This window comes from Aquila chrysaetos, chromosome 3 (assembly GCF_900496995.4).
Source record: "Aquila chrysaetos chrysaetos chromosome 3, bAquChr1.4, whole genome shotgun sequence".
Classification (NCBI taxonomy): domain Eukaryota; kingdom Metazoa; phylum Chordata; class Aves; order Accipitriformes; family Accipitridae; genus Aquila; species Aquila chrysaetos.
The window spans coordinates 2,876,834-2,895,812 of NC_044006.1; the positions used below are offsets into that span (position 1 = coordinate 2,876,834).

Sequence of the window (18,979 nt, forward strand, 5' to 3'; positions counted from 1 at the left end):
TATGACCTCCATCTGACAGCATATCAGACACTCTTATAGTAAATGGAGATCTCTTGGCAACTTTTCTCTTTAGGACAGCGAACTCTTGACATTCAACATCTCCCGGCACCAGTCATGGTGGAGTGAAAATGGTCCTGGCTGTGTAAGGAAGGAGGCTTCAATGTCTGGGATCAAAGGGCTGGATAGCCATTCCTACATCTCTGTGATAGGCTGTGCCCTGGAGTATCGGTACATCGAGGTCATGCACAGCTCCTTCCAGATCCTGATCGCGGTGAGTATGTCGCTGACAGTCCTGCGGGGTAGCAGTTGTTGAGGGGATGCTGTTTGGTTTTATTTTTTCCAGGCACAGAGGCTGGCCCATATTTTCCAACCCATTTTGTATCACCTGATTGCAAAAGCCTCTGTAAGTGTTTTTTTGTTTGTTTGTTCTCCTGTTCTCTCTTATGAATGATGTTGCTTGAAAGAACTGGAAATGGGTACCAGCAACCTAGCACCTGAAGTAATGCATCACATGCAACAATACAATAACAAATCATTCTGTATCCCTGTTGGGGTGTGGAAATTAATGTTTTGATAAGGACAGAGACCCATCTGAAGAAGGATTTCTCTTATTCCACATGACTTAGCAATGGGTGGCAGAGCACATATGTGCACATTTGTTGTAAAGAAATAAAAGGGAGAAGATCCTTATCTCCAGAAAATGAAAGAAACTTTAAGGAAGCAGAAACCAGCAATTTTCTTTCTGCTGACATCTGAGATATATGCACTAAATGTTTTCATCAACTCTTTCCTCATCAGAGTTTTCCACAGGCTTTTTAAAGTATTCTGCAGTAATTCAATGTCCTTAACTTTCACTGTTAATTAATTGTTTTTCACTTGTCTGTGAAATTAACTGAAACAAAATGTCCATTGTCCCCCTTACTTCATAGGTGCTCTTGCATTTTGTAGCTGCATTAGAGTTAGCAGCCCACATCTTTCTAATCCGCTTTGGTTTGTTACTTTGTGGTGAATGGCTTTAAGTACAGACGGATGTGGACTGCTGAAACGTTCACATCTCAGCTTTCAGTTTTGGCTTAAAGAAGAGTAACTTGCCCTGATTAAATGTTAAAGGATAACAAATAGAGAAATTCCAAGCTTCTGGAGTGCCAAGGACTTCTCTGCACGTTTTTGGTACAACTTTCCACTGTCTTGATCCTGCATTTCCTATTAGCTGGGATGATCTGTCTGACACGGTGAACTGCAGGGAGGGGGGAAGACTCGGACTCCTTTCTTGCCATGTCACAAAAATGAGGCAGACGGAGAAGCTCCTCTTTCCTGAGTTGGATGAACTCCCTGGTGCGTGTGCTGGCTGTTAATATTTGGTTAGTTGTCCGTCAGGGAAAATGATCTGCATTAAACTGCCTGCGAGTTGCTTCGATGCATGTGTATGAGAAAGGCAAACCTAGGTATCCAGAAGAATAGAGCCCGCTGTCTTTTATAAAGGGCCGTTAGCTGGAATGGCATTGATGCTGCTGAGCTGGTGCTGTTCCCGAGTTTGGTGAAACAATTGACAGACTTTGAAGTCAGAACATCCCAGACTTATAAAGTGCAGAAGGATGTCACTATTAGCATCCTTCCTAAACGCCTGAGCTGGCATAAGCCCCTGTGCCCCAGGCTAGAGGTTCAGCCAACAAATGGTCCTGAGTTTGTTTGGAATAGACCTTTGTTTTGTGACAGCTTACTAACTTGGGCACATGGCCCTGAGCTAAGTGATCACACAGAGTCTGTGTCTCTGGGAGTGTTTTCTCCTTTGCTTCTTCCCAAAGGTACATGACAATATTCTCTGTGCATCTGCAAAACACCACAAAGGGCCAGATGGGGAGACAGAGGAGGGAACTGTAAGATAAAATAGGATTTAGGTAAATATTTTCTTTCTCCTTCTCCCTGAGATTTAAGTTGCAGTGGATTTTTGAATCCTAAACTCTGGAAATGTGGCTAAAATATTTGTAGGCAAGAAAACTGTATGGGCTGAGCTATGCAGAGTGAAGTAAATTTCTACTTGTCCTGTAATAAATGTAGAATATTGAAGCCCCAGGTCTGTAACTCCTGCCAGCTCTGAAATGCTCATATAATTTTTGTCATGTAGTGGAACAAATAGAGCTTCTCCTCTCTGCTTTGCTGAGGTAAGGCCTTTTCACTTTCTTACTCAGACCTTGCCTGAAAACAGTCAGCCAGTTCTCTCCCTTTTTAGTCTCTGAGGGTCAAACTCTTTGATCCCTGCCAGTATCTTTTTCTGTTCTCTTTATCTCATTTTAAGGCAGATTTTATTACAGGCTGCTGTCCTTCCCAGAGCGCCTGGCAGGTACTGTGCTGCAGACAGGCAGGGAGACCAGATCGATAGTACAAAAAACACGACTGGGAACTTGAAGGCTCAGGGGATGCAGCAAGGGACATGACCTAGTTCCCTCCTTGTCTGCCACACATTTGAGACCGGAATAGTCAGTTCCCTGTTAAGAAGGGCAAGGGACAGGCAAAATTGTGCTTTCTGTAGGTTTTTTTTTTTGCTTTGCCTAATGGTTTTTAGAAGTTGTGGGGTGGGGGTGGGGGTTGTGTTTGTTTTTTTTTTTTTTTATTCCAGACATGGTAGTGTGAAATCCATGTACTTTAACTATGCAGTACCTGGCTGTGGACATTTTGGCTGTTTTCTGGAAATACCAGTTCCTTGAGACTATTGAGGAACTGTAGTGCACCGTATTGTGTACTTGGGGTAAGGCTCACTGAATTTGATCTTGCATGCCAAAGGAGAGGGAAAGCAAACCTGATCCCATATGGTGAGCACAGTGTTGGCTGTCATCTTGACTCCTGCTGACTATATTATCCTGCTCCTGGGCATACATTTGAAGATACATAAGGTCTCAGTCTGCTTTTGCTCAGAGCTTGTCTGTACTCCTTGAAGGCAAAAGCAACTCCTTTAATCTGGAATGCTGTCAAACTTGGGCATACCGGTCACCATGCACGATACGGGTAGCTGTAGGGCCCAGTATGAAAATCTTTCTCAATGCTTTAGCACAGAACACACTGAGGAAAAAGCTTATTGGAACAACATCTTAAGTCTATACAGGTATAAAAATGTCACTGTAAAACTAATCCTACCAACTCTATTAAGAAATGCAACAGCAAGAAAAGAAATCTGCTTTGTTTTTATCTTTGCAAGGATTCATCTTGCATCTCCCCAACTTGCCAGCCAGCAGGGAGAGGAGTGATTTCTAGTTCTGAAATACCTGGCATAGCTCTGGGCTGTCCATATGGTAGTTCTGGGAGTGGGGAGGGTTAGGCTTTTCCTGAGGCTCCATTGAATGGGATGAAAATTGGAAATATCTTCCCAACTGAGAGAACTCATTGCCTGTCTGTCTGCTGTTTTCACTCAGACTGACAGGTTGGAAGGTTCCCAGGAAGGCAGCAATGCAAGCCTTGACAGCAGATGTTATGTGAGAAGCAACGCGCAAGAGATGCTTTGCTGTTGGCAAAAGCTAGATTTTCAGTGGTTGTAATTGCATCCAAAGAGTAAAGAAGGTCAAGGAATCAAAGGATTTTGATTGCCTCTTTGGCTATCTGGTCACAATAGCTCTTTCACAAGCTGGCTTTTTGCTTTCTTGTAGCAGAGATCTCTTTATTTTCCCCCTCTTGCATTCATGAGAGCATACACACTTCATTAGCTCTGATTAGAAGTGAAACCTAGAATACATCTGCCCTGAAGGAGGAGACTCTGCCCATATTCTCTGTGGTGGAAAAAACAATGGCAAGTTTTTTTCTATTGAGAGAAGAGTTGAAGAGCTTAGAATCTTCACTAGGACAGATGCAGACTAAAGCTAAGATCTTACACAAGCGACAGTACCATCTCCTAAAATTTGCCTTTCCATCCTTTGCATGTTTTGCACACTCGCAGCCAGCTGGTCCCTTTCTGTAGATCTTGCTGTAATTCAGTCTTTCTGGCTCCACCACTCTAGTTCAATGCTGCTGTTTCATGAATGCTTTTCAACTCACTATTAAAAAGTTAACTTCAGATGACTGAGGGGCAGAGGGAGGTACAGACTTATGTTTTCCGCATTCCCTTTGGGCACACTTGTCTCTTCGTGTCTTTCCTGCTCTGTTCATTTGCCTGCAGAATGCCTGGGACATCCCAGCTCCATCCTCTTTTGTTCAGCAGCATGTGCATTCCCAGGCTGTCTGACAGGCTGACTGAACACACCTGCCTACAACATGTGTTCCTAATAAAAAGCTTAATTGGATACTTCTGCAGCCTGGAGGAAGCTGGTACTGAACATGCAGAACAAGTAGAGAAACAGCAGCAGAGGCTAAAGCCCAAGAATGTTCTTTGGGGAATTAGAGCAATAGCTTGGTGTCATTTTACATCACTGACATTTCCCCTCCTCTTTCACCTGCCCTATGTAATTTGCAAAGATCTAAGAATTATTGCTATTTCCCTGGGACAGTAGAGCTTAAAACCCTCTTTTGTATTGAAATCAGCAACCAAGATGGCACTTTGAGCAAGAGTGAAATTACTTCCAAATTCTTGAACTCTCTGAAGCTTTCTGTTCTGTGTTAATTGCTGCTAAACTTGGTGATGTTTGGGGGCTTGATACATCTTCATCAAGGATGCAGTCAGAAGGGAACTGTTGGTGTCCCTTGGAGTCTGCTCATCCCACATTCTAGCAGACTCTTCCAGTGAAAAGGACTGGACAATAGGAGTGGCATTTCTCCTCTAGCTATATTTCATTCCTAATTCATGCAGAAGGTGAGACATGGGGAGTCCCAGGAGTTCATTTCATCCCTGAGGTAATAAGTTTAATTACAGTTTACGTCAGCCCATATAAAAATGCAATTCATATTTATGTTGTATGCCTCTTCCCTTCTTGCCACTGAAATTCTCCTGTTCTGGCCAGGTCACAAGATGAGCAAAACTTCTTTGAATAAAAAGTGCCATTAAATGAACAATTTTTTATTGATGAAACTCATGTAAAGAAGGAATGGAGTATAAAGTCAATAAAAAGTAAATTTTAAATACTCAGCAGGTAATTTTGAAACAGAGCCAGGAAATAGAAGAAATAGAAAACCCTCCATTCCAATGGAGCTGGAATTAGAGATTTAGGGAAGTTCACTTAATTTTCTAGCTTTTGGCTGGTTTGTTTGCTTTTCTGAATGCAAAAGGTCACCTTAGTCATAAAAGGAAAAATGTATGGGGTGAGAGGAATGATAGAGAGTTATGAGGCATTAATTTCTGTGCCAAACAAACTTCCCAGGTCAATCTTACTGCTTGCTCAGTGCTTCTGAACTGTGGAAAATTTTCAGAGGTTTAACAGGTTCCCCATGACAGTATAGCTGATAATCATTCATGCACTCTGCCCATAAATGGGGCAGGTGAGTGATTTTCATTGTTAATACTATCAGGAGTTCTCTGACACAGATATCGCATAAAGTTTGTGTGTACGTGTTAGAGTGTAATAACAGTGAGTGGATTTAGGGCTTCCACCTGGCATGGTTATTAACCCAAAGTTCCTACTCTGAGGCATGATGGAAAATCTGGGGAAAGAGAAAGCCTTTCTAGAATTCCCTTGGAATCAGGGCACACATTCAAGATGCATCTTTCCGGCTTGGATATTTGTGTGTATGTAAATTGCATGATTTTACCTTATATCCTGTAAAATGTAAAAGGCTGGATCTTCAAACTATAAAAATGCTAGAGCAAGTACAAAGATTGTGTGTGACCACACTGCTAATTTCATCCTAGGGCGAGCGCAAACGCACTTATTTTGGAGACCAGAGGGTGCAGACAGGTGGTTCGACATCTCATTGAATGCTGGGACAGCTTTAAGCTGAAGCACTCCAAGAGCATCTATAAGTGTTAATGTCGTTGGCTACCGCAGCCCAGCTGATGAGCGCTAATTGCCGATTTCGCAGCCGAGCCTTCTCAGGACGCAAGGCAACGGGGAGCGGGCGCGGGGGCTGCTTCAGCACCACGGCCAGTTCCCGGGCCGGGGCCGCAGCCCTCCTGCCCGGCCACCAAACCTGCCCCAAAACACCACACATTTCAGGGAAAAAAAGAAATCCCGGGGTTTTATGTTAGCACAGCACAAGCAGTAGAAGAGAAGAAAAATCGCTGATTATTCTGATTATTTTATTGTTGGTTTTTGGTGTTTTGGGGTTTTTTGTCTGCCTTTAGAAAGCAATGTTTTTACTTGGAGCTAATTCTGAAAGTCAGCAGGTAAAATTAGATTGGCCGTTGCATGTGGCCTCGCGGTTAGTATCACACCCAGAAGGATTTCTTTATTTACTTTTTTTCTGCATGAAGTCTGCTGTAGCTCATTGAAACTTAGTTTGAAGCAGCCCTGGTTTCAAAAATGCATGGCAGGGGAATGAGTGAGTCCATAGAGCTGTTACTTCTCCACTGAGGCACTGGGGCATGTTTCCATAAGGCTCACCCAAGAGGAAAGGAGAGAGCTGGCTTGTCTTTCAGATGATTATAGAAAATTGTAAAGGAAATACAAGGTTTAGTGATGCTACAAAAACATTCTGTTTCCTTCTAACAAGGTGTGGTTTGTCAGGGAGAGCTGGAGAAATCACAAATGCCTTATAACTCCCCAGTAGAAATCTCATTATCTTGCCTTTTGCTTTCTGGTGTGATGCATTTTTCTGTCATATTAAAAATGAATGGACTCTACTTTTCAAGCCCTACCATGCATCATTCTGTCTTCCCTTAGAATGAGTCACTGTATGTTACATTCTAACTCCTGTTCAAAAGAATTGAGTTCACAGTGGAAAACAATTATGTCTTACAATAACTTTACTAATACAGTTACTGTCAACCGAGATCTCGCTAAGTGGGGTGTTACGTAAAGATGTAAAATGAAGGATGGAGAGGATATTTGATTAACAGGGAGAAGGCAAAGCAAAATAAAACCCTGCTGGATCTAGAATGCTTAACTCCCGTAGTACCAGAAACTTGTTTCTCTATTCAGGCTGAGTAACAACTTGCTACAGAAACTGAATGAGGCAGTTCTGATGCTTTAGAGCTTCTACAAACTACCAACTAAGGACTGACTCATCAGGCTACTTTAAATTGCTTTTTTTAATGTTCCCTCTAGTTTTCTGCTGTAACGACTGCTCTGAGCAATGGGTTGACATGAGGGCCACACCATGCCAGGATGGCTGTTATTTGAGAGGCACCCTATTGTTTTACTGCTCCTTCCCTGCTTCTGTCTGGTTCCCAGGACGTGGCAATTTAGAGCTAACCTATGCAATTTGTAAATTAAGACCACTGCTATAGTCTTGTCTGTTTCTCACTGTGCTCTGGCCTGTTTACTTTGCAGGCCCAATGCTTGATTAGTCCATGCAGAAGTGTTTATTCTCCAAAGAGAGAAAGAACCTTAAAAATTGTAGAGCTAGAGTAAGACTGGGATTTCTTTCCAATGACTTTTTGATCTCCAAGCCTAAGTTACTAAAGATTTCAGTGTCTCTGAACGTTGCTGCCAGTACACCGCCATTTTGATGGTTAACTAAGTTTCTATCTCATCTGCATAAAAACTACTTGCATCTTGTTGGTAGCTCTTGCACCAAAGTAATTTCTCTTCCCTTTCGTACCCTTTATGACAGGAATACAGAGCTGATGAGTTCTTGTCCGTGGACCTCTGTTAATAAAACCTACCCCTGTATGTCTGTGTGTCTGTCCTGTACATAGTCATCTGTCTAAAATGTTACATAAGGCACTCTCCTGCATCCCCACCACTTCTCAGTGTAAACTTAGCACAGTAGTTTCAGTGTCAACAAAGCCAGTCCATGTCCTTGCCAACCATCCTAGCAACAGCGGGCTGCCTCTCTGAAGGTGAGGATGGGTCTTGCAGTTTTTAGTTTTGAGCCTTGAGTATGCTCCCAGCAGTGTCTTCCCTTAAGCCTACACCTGCATCCCCTGCCTTACAGCAAATATGACTTGGCTCCATTACAATAATGCTGCCAAGCTGAGAGTAAATATTGGCTGTTGAAGTCATGCCAAGTGGGTTTTGACCAGCCTCACAAGATTGATGCTAAAATGATTTATTCTCTCTATTTTCCAGCTGGTGGGCTTTGTCTACGCCTGTTATGTTGTTAGTGTTTTTACAGAAGAAGAAGACAGCTGTAAGTATTTATCAACAGATCCATTGGCAAAGGTTTTACTAAGTTTTACTTCTCTCTCAGATATTTGTCTATCAGGACCAAATTGCCATCAGACTTCTTTCCATCTCTCCAGCTATGTGATATGGCACTACCTACCTTTCAGGGATCAGCTATTTTTACTGTACGGCTTTTTTCCCCATGTGACTACATGTTAGATGCTGTCATCCTGCTATGCTTTCAGAACAAAAAAGCTTGGATTTGACTTCTCGCTCAGACTAAGCTTTAGAGAAACTGGTTAGCTTCTTCTGTTCTCAAGCTTATATAGCTTAAGAACAATGCTACTGAAATATTACCATTGTAATTAAGAGTATCTACAACAAAGAATACAGCCCAGTACTCAAGTAGGCAACCTGCTGAGCATGAGTTGAGCATGATGAGCATGAAGCAGAGCATGAGATTTCTTGCCAAGGACCAACCTGACCACTTCACTTAAAAGCAGAGGAAGTACTGTATTTGAATTACAAGGAGGAGGAAGGAGCTGACTCCCTTGTGTTTGGTATACAAATCTCTTAAGTGTCATGCATTCACTATGACATGTGTCAGAGAAAAGCAAAGACGCAGAGGAATCACTTGGGTCTGTGGGATCTATGCAGATATCTATAACCTGGTCCTAGATTACTTTGCCCTTCTAAAACTCCCTTTGAGACCAATAATTTTACAAAAAGAATGGATGCATAGGTTTGATTTCTTTGGTAATGTCTTGGGTCTAGGCCAGTTTATTCCAGGTAAGGATCTGATCCAAAGGCTTTGTATCCAAGTATCACTTCTTTAAGACATTAACTAGGTTTGTGCAAGTAGCTTTGTTGTTTTAAAGAGCAGCTGGCATGGATGTTAGCTGAAAAACAACAGCTTTGAACTGAATGTTTGAAAGTATGTGAAGAATGTTGATTTCATAGGGGCGAGATGAGATGTACTGCTTATCTGACTTGTCCTCATATTTTTCTGTTCCTTCCTGTGTGGCTGAACTCATTCCACTGGCTTTATTGATCATTTGTTTAGCGCTTGGCAGTGCACTTACTTAGCGAAGGTGCTACATTATAAGTAATATTTTAAGTTCTGAGCCCCTTTTAAATAAAGTAATAACTTGATGGAGCTTGTTTTTATAGTAGGGATCTGTTAGGAGAGGCAACCACATGGAAGGAAGGATTATCTAGAAATGCAGAGCTGTTAATTTCAGGATATGTTTGGTTTTTTTTTTCACTAACAAATTCCTTTTCCCTTCCAGTTTCCCAGCTTGGAGTTAAAATGCCAGCTTGAATAATTAACAATGACAAACCATCAATATTTCACACTCACAGTGGTAGATCCTTCCAGTGACCCGAACAAATTTGAGCTGCGTTTTAATTTTCTCTTCCATTTGTGGTTTCCTTTAAATGTTGCTTTGATATGCAGCATGAAGTAATTATAAGTGCTGAGGCACATTAATCAGGAAGCTCATGCTAACGTGATTTTCATGAGAAAACACAGCAGTAGGGATCTACTAATGCTGAATTGTGGGCAAGAATATTTTAGATGTGCTAATGCACTGTAATATATTGCAACAATGAACCATGGTTAAGATTTTATTTTTAAGTGACTTGGATTTTGAGTGCTTCCATGGTTGGGTGCTCAGATGATAGGACTTTAGTTTGTTCAAGGTACTAGACAGTTACTGAAAATTGCCATTCTTTAAGGTTTCCTAATTTAGACATTCCACAACTGAGGTAGTATAGTTAGAATCTATTTTTTAAAACTGCAGACTGTCTTGATTTTAAAATACTCAAACATTTTCAAAAGTGTCTGAGAAAAGGTCAAGTCTCACTGGAACTACTGGGAATTATCCCCCCAATTAACTTAGAATCCCTACAGATTTTGCCCATTAACTGACAGTTGTTCCAAAATCACAGTATCAGCGTGAAGCTATCCATCAAGATGGAATTTGTGAGAATATGTTGTCCTTGGGTTTCTAAATATTTTTTAAGAGGGTTTTTTTTTCACTTCCGATATATTTAGTAAATATTTTTTCTATTGTTCACTAAAAAATATCAAAACTCTTTAGCTAAAATTTAAAATAATAGTGCCACCTTCAGGAAGGAAAAATAAACAGGCATTTATACAGTTAATAAGACTCTCCAGTTATTTTTAAATGGTATTTGGACGGGATGGCTTTCACACTTCCAAACAAAATGCACTAACTTGGCACCAAAAAGTGGTCTAAGCTGGATCTGTTTTAAAGGTTTTTGCAGGACCTGCTAGGTCAGTCACAAATCGCACCACATCATACCCCTACTGACCTGGCTATGTTGGCCAGCTCAGTAATATAGACTTGGCCTAATTTCAGGGGAGCTGAGAGAGACTTGGAAAATTATTCTATGGTTACTAAGGGAATTGCCACTTAAAACTTTCCTTCTTTAGTTACATTGCCCTTATGTGAATACTGGAGAAGGGAAGCATTGTTCCTATTTGTATACAATTAAAAGAAACTGAGTTGGCAGAGGGAACGTGAAAAATATCAGAGCTGAAGATAATGAGGTATTTGCAGTTTTCCAAAGCTGCTGCTGTCTGTCTTGCAGGAAAGACAAGTGGGGCAAGAAAATTCCCACTTCACTATATAACCTTCATGGGGATTGCTGTGCTGCCAACTTCTCCGCTGGCATTCACTCATGAGCTATTCCCCAGCTTGCTTCCTTCAGCACACTGCTGAATGGCTGAGGCTTTGTTAGCTCGGTTCTCATGTGAAGTCACAGCATGGTGGCAATATCCAAGGGGGCTGAGGGAGGCTGCCTTGTTTTTCTGGAGTCTTTCGGTAGCTCTGCTTGAAGTCTCGTGTTAGCTGAATCTCCTCTTTGACACACTTGCGCATCCCAGAAGATCCTGGAAAAGAGGTCTGTACAGGCAGAGATTTCCACCGGGCAATCCATACCTGCAAAATCATTTTTCTGTTCTCTCACTAATTTTTATGTTATGCCATGACATGCACCAACTTTTTCTTTCATTTCCTTTCAACTTTCTGGCCATGTTTGTTTGTTTATTTGAGTTTTGATTTTTTTTCAGTTGATTTCATTGGTGGATTTGATCCATTTCCTCTCTACCATGTCAATGAAAAACCCACCAACCTTTTGTTCAAGCAGACATACCTGTAAGTATCATCTCCTGTGCTAAGAGGCTATGCATGCCTCTTAGTTTGATTGCTCAAGGGTGCCACAGGTTTGGGTTTTTTCCTCCTTGCAGGTTGATTTCTCCAGCAGGCTTTTCAGGCATGGAAGGACTGAACAAGTGGACAGCAGAAGGGATGAAACTGCCTCTGCTCTGCCCCAGGTTGCCGGGGTGAAGCTGGTGTTGCCATACTTGGCTTATGGCAGTGCTTTTCAATAGGAAGCATTGGGCCAGCTATAGGATGTTATTGTAAACAAACTACTGCATGCCTTTTCCTTGAAGAAAGCAAAGAGAGGCTTTTCAGCAGTGAATGGTGCCCAAGCAGGTAAAGGTAGGAGCTGTGAGGAAGGATGATTCAGCCTCAGTGGATGCTGAGAGTAAGCCACAGCAACAGCAGAATATGATTCTCGCTCTCAGGGTTAAAGTGTGGTCTGTCAGGCAGAGCCTCAATGAAAGATCTTTACTGGGGTAAAATTTATGCAACATCTAGTTATTTAAGCTATATTTTAGCTCTGTGGACAGGCAGCCATAACTGAACTCTGACCTATACATCCATGCAATTTTGATCATTGGCCCTGTCTTTGTCATCCTCCAATAATCTTCGCATGGTAGCACCACAAAACTTGACTCTGTCTTGGGTACATGGTCTCCCTGTATCTGCTTGTACTTCTAGGGAACCTGTAGGGTACAAAGCTAACACAGCAGTGAATTAAATTAAACCGAGCATTAGGTGGTTTGTATGCAGGATGGCACAGGTTTGCTCTTAAGTTTGTTTTTTGGGTTTTTTTTAAATTCTGTTGCCTACAAGAAGCTTCTATGTGTGGGCCAGCCAGTTCAGTTGAGAGCAGGGAGCAGACAGGGGAGTTGCCCACAGCACCTCCTCTCATACCACTAATAGAGATCCATTGTTGAATTCCAGTTTCTGCCCTCTGATAATCCCTTCGCACTGCTGAAGGCACAAGATCGCACTTTCACACTGTCCACTTAAAAGCTGGTTCTTAATGAGATTCTCAAACATGAAAGCCAGTATTATCTGTTTAAAGCAGCAGTAAGATCTGAATTTTTGATACTCTTTAAATTGAGCTGTAAGGTGGCAGTTCAACATGCAGAAATTTTTTAAAGCAGCTGCTAAGGGAGGTTGTTTGGGGGGGATAATGTTACCAGGCGGTCCTGCCAAAAAGAGGGATGTGAGGATGGGGGAGAAAAGTGGGGCTGAGGGAAGAAAAACTGCCCCCAAATAGATTTGTAGATGTTCCCTCTAATGTAGTGTGGACTTATTACCCACTTTGTCACTGCAGCACAAGACCAGGAGAACAAGTAATTTTTGCAAAGCAGTTAAATTCCCTGTAACTTTGGGGGTTCTATGGCACTATTAGAAAGGATGTTACGGGAGATTAAATATTGATTTCCTTCTCATTTTGTCACAGTGGGATGGAATTTTCCATAGTCTGCAGAAGCTGTGCAGCTTTAAGCAGGTCCCTGATTTACTAGCTTGATGCAGCAGTGTGCTGAAGAAACATCACACTTACAGTATGGGGTTTGGGCTGCTTTTTTCTTAAAAAGACAAATTCTCTTTGTGAAAGAAGCTAGCACTTATAAACAAAGTTTTCTGTATGGGGAGACTGTAATGTGAACAGAAGCTAGCAACGTAAAACTTCCTTACAAGGGTCTCAGTGAGATGGTAAGCTGCTACTGAAGTACACAGATAATTTTGTTGTTCTTCAGTCCCGTTCTTCAGACCATCAGTTATCTATTGATAGCTTCTGCCAGCACAATATAATATTTCTTTCTGGCTAATGGGAGGTGAAAACAGCTGCTGAGCAGTAGATAAGGTGACCCTCTATAAATTTCACAGCAGCCACCAAATAGCAATTTTTGTTTGTTTATTTCAGCCTAGGCTATTGCCTTTCTTCCACATGTATGAATGGGAGTGTGAGGAGGAATGGATACTTGACTCCCAACTAACAATGCCATGGATTTTTGCAGTCTGGGGCGCTGAGTGCCAGATACCCTTGTCCTGCTGTGAAAATCATTTCATGATGATTGAAGGCATTTTCTCTTTTTATATCCTGTTCAAGAAGAGGCAAAACAAATAATGTACCAAACTTCTTTCAATTTTAAATTTACAGAAAAGCTAGGGGTCAGAAACAGGGGCTTTCTGTTTTTAACTCCTTTTTGTTGGAGGAAATGCTGAACGAAACCAAATCTATTCTACAGCTACTGACTTAGAGCTATCTGCAACTGTGAACTTTCATTTTAGGATGGCATCACCCCACTGTCAGTAGTCAGCTGCTCCCCTGGTAATGCCCTTGCCCTGTCACCACAACTCTAACAGGATCACTTTCCTTCATTCCCTAAAGGAATTGTCCTATTCACTCCAGTTTTGTCTTTCCTTTTCTGATGAGATCACACTCTTTCCTTTCCTCCCAATGTGGCCTTTCCCTTGTCCTAGCTTGCATTTTTCCCTAGTCTTTCTTCTTCTCTCCAAATTTATAAATTTTCATATATCTGAAGGCACCACAGGACAATAGCATTGACCTAGACTGATGAGCATAGCTTAAGTCCAAGACCAACCCCCATAACCTCTGTATCAAGCACACAGCCTATGAGTTAGATAACTTTTAAATATGCTGTCATGGTTCAAAGATATTAAAGGGAAACTGCTGTGTTCCTTGGCAGCCTACTTCAGTGGTTATCAGCTGTTAAATTCAGTATTCAAAATGTACGCACCCTTTCTGGCCTTTAGCTTCCATCCACTGCACTGAAAGAAGTTCTTAAATACCTTTGCCTCCTACTAGGAAGAAAAAACATCTCCCCAGACTATTACTGATAATGAGTACTTGCAGACCACAATCCAGTTATCTCCCAACTTTATCATGGTAATCTACTGACCTCCTTAACTTCAGTTGTGAGTCTCCAGTTAGTGGAAAACCTCACAAATTATCAAGTCAGGTGTTATTTTTCTTTTTCAAAAAAGCCAACAGCAACAACAAAAAATCAACCTATAATTTTGTACCGTTGCTTGCAAAGGCATGATTTAAGTGTGCTTCATCTTAATTAGCAACTCCAACACTCACACAGCAACAATAATATTCTATAAATACAGTTATTTCTATTTCAGGTTCCACAACTGTTTCTGTTCTATATTTCATTGACTCCAGGGGGGGTTTGGTTGTGATAGTTCCTATTTCAAGCCACAAGCTTAAGTAAAAGAGACTCAAATTATCATGAAAATGTTCTGGAAGTTTTACAATGTAATAGAATTACCCTTAATCTCACTGCTGCTTACCAGCCAAGGCACTGCACTAATTATTTAATAATAATAATATTTTAGGAATCTTGATAGAAGATGCATTAAAGTCTTCAGTGCATGAGTTTCTGGGTCAAAGTACTTAGCCAAAGGATAATAAATCACTTATTGAAAAACCAAAGTTATTCTCCCGAGGCCAAAAGAGAACATTTCCAATGAGGTTTCAGGAAGGAAAGGCTGAGTTCTTACCCCACCCTTAGCTAAAGCTCAAATTCAGGCTCTGCCTGCTTGCACCACTGTCTCCCCTTTGGCTGCACAGCACAGGACATCAGCTCCGAGTTGCTTTTCTTCTTGTTCACTTGTAGTAACAGAATTCTTGTCATGTGAGGCAAGGAAGCATTCTTACACTGGTAACTGTGAAAGGGTTAACTAAGACAGCTTTGAAGTTCCTGACTAAAGCTGTTATCTCCAAGTACCCTGCAATACCTGCCAATACAGGAGGTGGCCCTGATCATCACGATCATTTGTCAACAGTTCCTGCCTGCTGCATCCATTCACTCTTTTGACATCATTCTCTGAATGTTTCAGAGAGAAGCACTGTGCAATCTCAATTATAAAGCAGAATAGTCTCAAAGCATGATTTTGAATATGATTTAGCACTAAATCAAGAACACATGAGATGACAGGACATAGCCTCTATTTATTTGCTATAGATCTTCCTGCCTCTTAAGACTGTATTTATAAGGCCAAGCAGTGAATTGCACAGTTGTGAGGCTCCAGTCCATAACACTCACTGTGATCTGGCACCCCAAGTACTACATTACATTAATGGCTTAAGAGCTTTAATTTGATTTTGGTTGTGTAGCCAGATTTCACTGACTTGACTTTCCTCAGATCTACCAGTGGAAAGGGCCATATGGTAACATAGGGTGTGACTTTTATCAGATGTAGACTTCAGTATTGACAGGATAGCAACAGGAGTTATTGGTTAATTGAATGATCTAAGGCTCCAGTTGGTGATTTCTCACTTTAATACTCCCTAATCAATTCTTTTGTGGTGCAGTCTGTCTGCTAGCCATAGGCATGAAGCAGCTGTGAGCATGCAGGATTAAAGGACTAAACCCCATATAACAGTCATCCACTTATAGGTTGAAAGTAGGTTCTTCAATAGATCAACTGAGAGGTACAAGTACACAAATAACATTCCTCAAAAAAAAAAAAAAATCCAGATTGAAACACTGGGGGAGGGAGGGGGGAACTCCTTTAGGATTGATTTCCCCCCACCCCCTCCAAACTTTGTTTGATGACCAGAATACTTTACAAAGGAAACTTTTTCTTAAACAGGAAAAAAATCCTGCTTTGTTTTGAGGAGAAAAAAAAAAAAAAAAGCAAAACACAAAACAAAATGCTTCTGCTTTTTTTTCTAGGTAGACTTTTTCCCAAACAAACAATTTGCTGAATATCAACATGAATTTGCAAACTGTTTTGATCAACCTGAAGCTGCATGTTTAAGAGGTGATGTTTCAGCTGAAAACATTCACTCATCTTTACTGCTGGCTACAAAAGTAGATCTGCTTATACTGCTGCATCTACACAAAAAGCACATCACTGCAATTTCAAGAAGCTACTTTATTCTAGAGATGATCCCTAGCTTTTAAAATTCCTAACCAAATTTTATGCAGCTCCAACTGCTGAGGATACATAGATCTAACACTTTGGCTCATATCTATTCCTTAGTCTAACTGCAGTACATTCAGGTCTGGTATGTGCATAGCATTCTTTCCAGACTCAAAGACTACTTAACCACATTACTTCTGGGCTCTCAATCCTATTCCTCATCTGTAGTCAATCATATTTAAAAATCCAGAACAGGAAAAAAAAAATTTTTGTCCTCATTATTTCCACACCAACTCTGCTATCTGAAGTATGCAGCTTAGTACCTGCTCCACACTGATGCCCTGCCTTTGCTTTCCCCCCCACCTCCAGGCCTGCGTAAATAAAGAGGAGCCAGAGGATGGACAAACCTTGCACTCCACCATCAAAGGTGCTGCAGGAAACAATCCCACACGGCCTGGATCTTTGGCAGAAGAAATGCAGGATGGTGAACTCCATTCCACTTTTTGTTCCTGGTCTTCTTTTCAAATGCAATGAATGTATATTGAAGAATGGCCATGCCGTTGTTTTTTAATTCTCCAAGTGCCCTGACGAACCGTTCCTACCATAGTCTGGTGGTACTAGCCGATAAATGGCACAGGCCTGAAGACCTCAGGCAGAGCAAGTTCACCGAGAGCTTCTCTCAAGAGATACAGTTGAAGTCGGAGCTGCTTCCTTGCACCATGGATCCATAAGGAAGGAAGCACTGCATAACACCCTGGGACATTTCATATGTTCTGTAGTTAGCTTCTTCCCCTTCTCCTTTCCCTTGTTCTGAAAAGAGCCTAAATCCCCTAACACAACTTCATCTCCTCCCTGCCTGTATAGAACTAGGTGGGGGCTATTTACGTTTGAGTTATTTAGGCACTTTTTTTTTTTTTTTAAGTTATAGATGAGAGCTCTTCCCTTCTTCCCCCAACCCCATCCAGGATTCCCTTCCTCATTCTCTATTTGTTAGACATGGCCAGCACCTTAGCAATAGGCATTTGTCCTGGATTTCCATGTTCTGTGACCTAACTCCTATAATGCTGAACAGCTAAGAACTAGTACAAGCAACAAATCTTTACTCTGCATGGAGCTTAGCCCCATGTCAACATGCCAAGCCATTCTCAGAGCAGCTGTAGCTTACTCTGGGTTTGCCCATCTACAGTAAGTTAACACTGGCGTAGCCAAATACACAGCTGAAACCTGCTGCAGGACACTGGAAAAGGCCTAGTTCTTCATGGATCATAGATGGTTTTGTACCTGCCTTCTTCACCGAGCAGCCACGCTTATTCCAGGCACAAGCCTGGCAACAGCCTGATGGAAGGGGGTTTTTGTGACAGGATAATTTTGAGGGGAGGGAATGGGCTGAAGGAAAGGGGGGAATATAAGTGTAATTAAGTTGCATTAATAAGCTGCAGCAATTAATTAAAAACCAAACAAAAACCAATGTCAGTTTTGTTAGCTACATCTCCCAGCATGTTAAGTATCAAGCAGAGAAAGAGCACTTGTCAGCCATCAGTGGCATTTTTTGGCTGGTACATTCCAAGTGCTGTTGTAATTCTTTGTCTTGCCTAATCTGTTTGAGATTACTCGGCATTTTTAAGTAATGCTTTTCAGAAGAGTCAAGATAGAAGCCATGCTAGGGAGGGGAAGTGTGAGGGAAGAATTAAAAGAAATAAAAACAGTAACTGCTAAGTCAAAGACAGAATGATGCACCTTTCTTTGTCCCATTCCAAAGGGCCCAGGAAGAAAAATCCTCTTTTATAAACCCAAAAGTATAGGTACTAAGAGAACATTTTTTTGTTTCTGTGCAACTTCTATTCTAGGTGCCCACTGCAACCTAACATCCTGAGTTCTGATCAGGTGCAGCTGCTAGTAAAAATATTGTCTTCTGTAGGTATTTTTTTCTTCTTTTCAGCCAGTAGAAGCCACAGCTTCTGACTGAGCAGAACAAACAACTGACTGTTGCTGGTTTGATACTATTTTTTTTCTTCCTCAGATAATGAAACAACTCAGCCCTTTTCAAAACAGCTCTGCCTGACAAAACATAACTACGTCCCATATTAGCCAATACTGTGCCACTACCAAGTTAAAAAAAGTTATAGCAGAACACAAGCTACTACACCATTTAGACAGCATGCATCACAGTGTGCATCACTATCTCTTAGCACTTTCTCCACCTCTTCTTTAATTCAGTTCATTTCTCTATTACACTCATTCCAACTTGCCTACCTGATGTTCCCTGGAGGGGCAGAAAAAGGAATGTAAGAATACTTATCTACTAGTCAATGAGATTGTTCCATGAAAGATTTCATTTATTTGGGGCTTTTGAAATTAATCTTCCCTTTCCTTATCAGAAAACACAGACTTTACACCATTTGGTTTAATAGATTTCCTCAGAGAGAAATGTTGTCCATCAGATACCAGCATTCTTTATTGGCCTTGTTTGAGAGAAATCAAAATCCAGCACAGATGGTAGAGAAAGCACAGTTCAGCTTTGAACAGCTGAAACATTTCACTAGTAGTTTCAGGAAGGAATTCTTCTAGATGGTAATATGAAGTCAGAAGGAACTCTGAATTATTTTGAGGTCTGCATGTTTTTAACACTATAGCTCTCAAACTGACCAAGCCTTGATGCCACATTTACTAATAAAACTGATCAAAAACACATGCCAAGTACTCTAAAGAGACTAAGCATCAAACTATGCACTTAACAGCTTGACTTTAATATACACCGGTAAAGATCAATTAAATAAATACAAGTATGAC

At 41.2% G+C, this 18,979-nt stretch overlaps 1 protein-coding gene across 3 annotated transcripts in view; it reads left to right on the top strand.

Moving 5' to 3' along the window:
• Window positions 1-18,979, top strand: part of NKAIN4 (sodium/potassium transporting ATPase interacting 4) — a 54,160-nt gene extending 35,181 nt beyond the window's left edge. The window contains exons 4-8 of one of the 3 annotated variants that reach the window (XM_030010003.2): window positions 74-271; window positions 8,088-8,148; window positions 11,221-11,305; window positions 16,000-16,087; window positions 16,559-18,979. In XM_030010003.2, coding sequence (XP_029865863.1) covers window positions 74-271; window positions 8,088-8,148; window positions 11,221-11,305; window positions 16,000-16,003 — 348 coding nt within the window. In that variant the 3' untranslated portion in view covers window positions 16,004-16,087; window positions 16,559-18,979. The remainder of the gene's footprint in view (window positions 1-73; window positions 272-8,087; window positions 8,149-11,220; window positions 11,306-15,999; window positions 16,088-16,558) is intronic. The other 2 variants (XM_030010002.2, XM_030010005.2) reach the window with 2 other exon arrangements.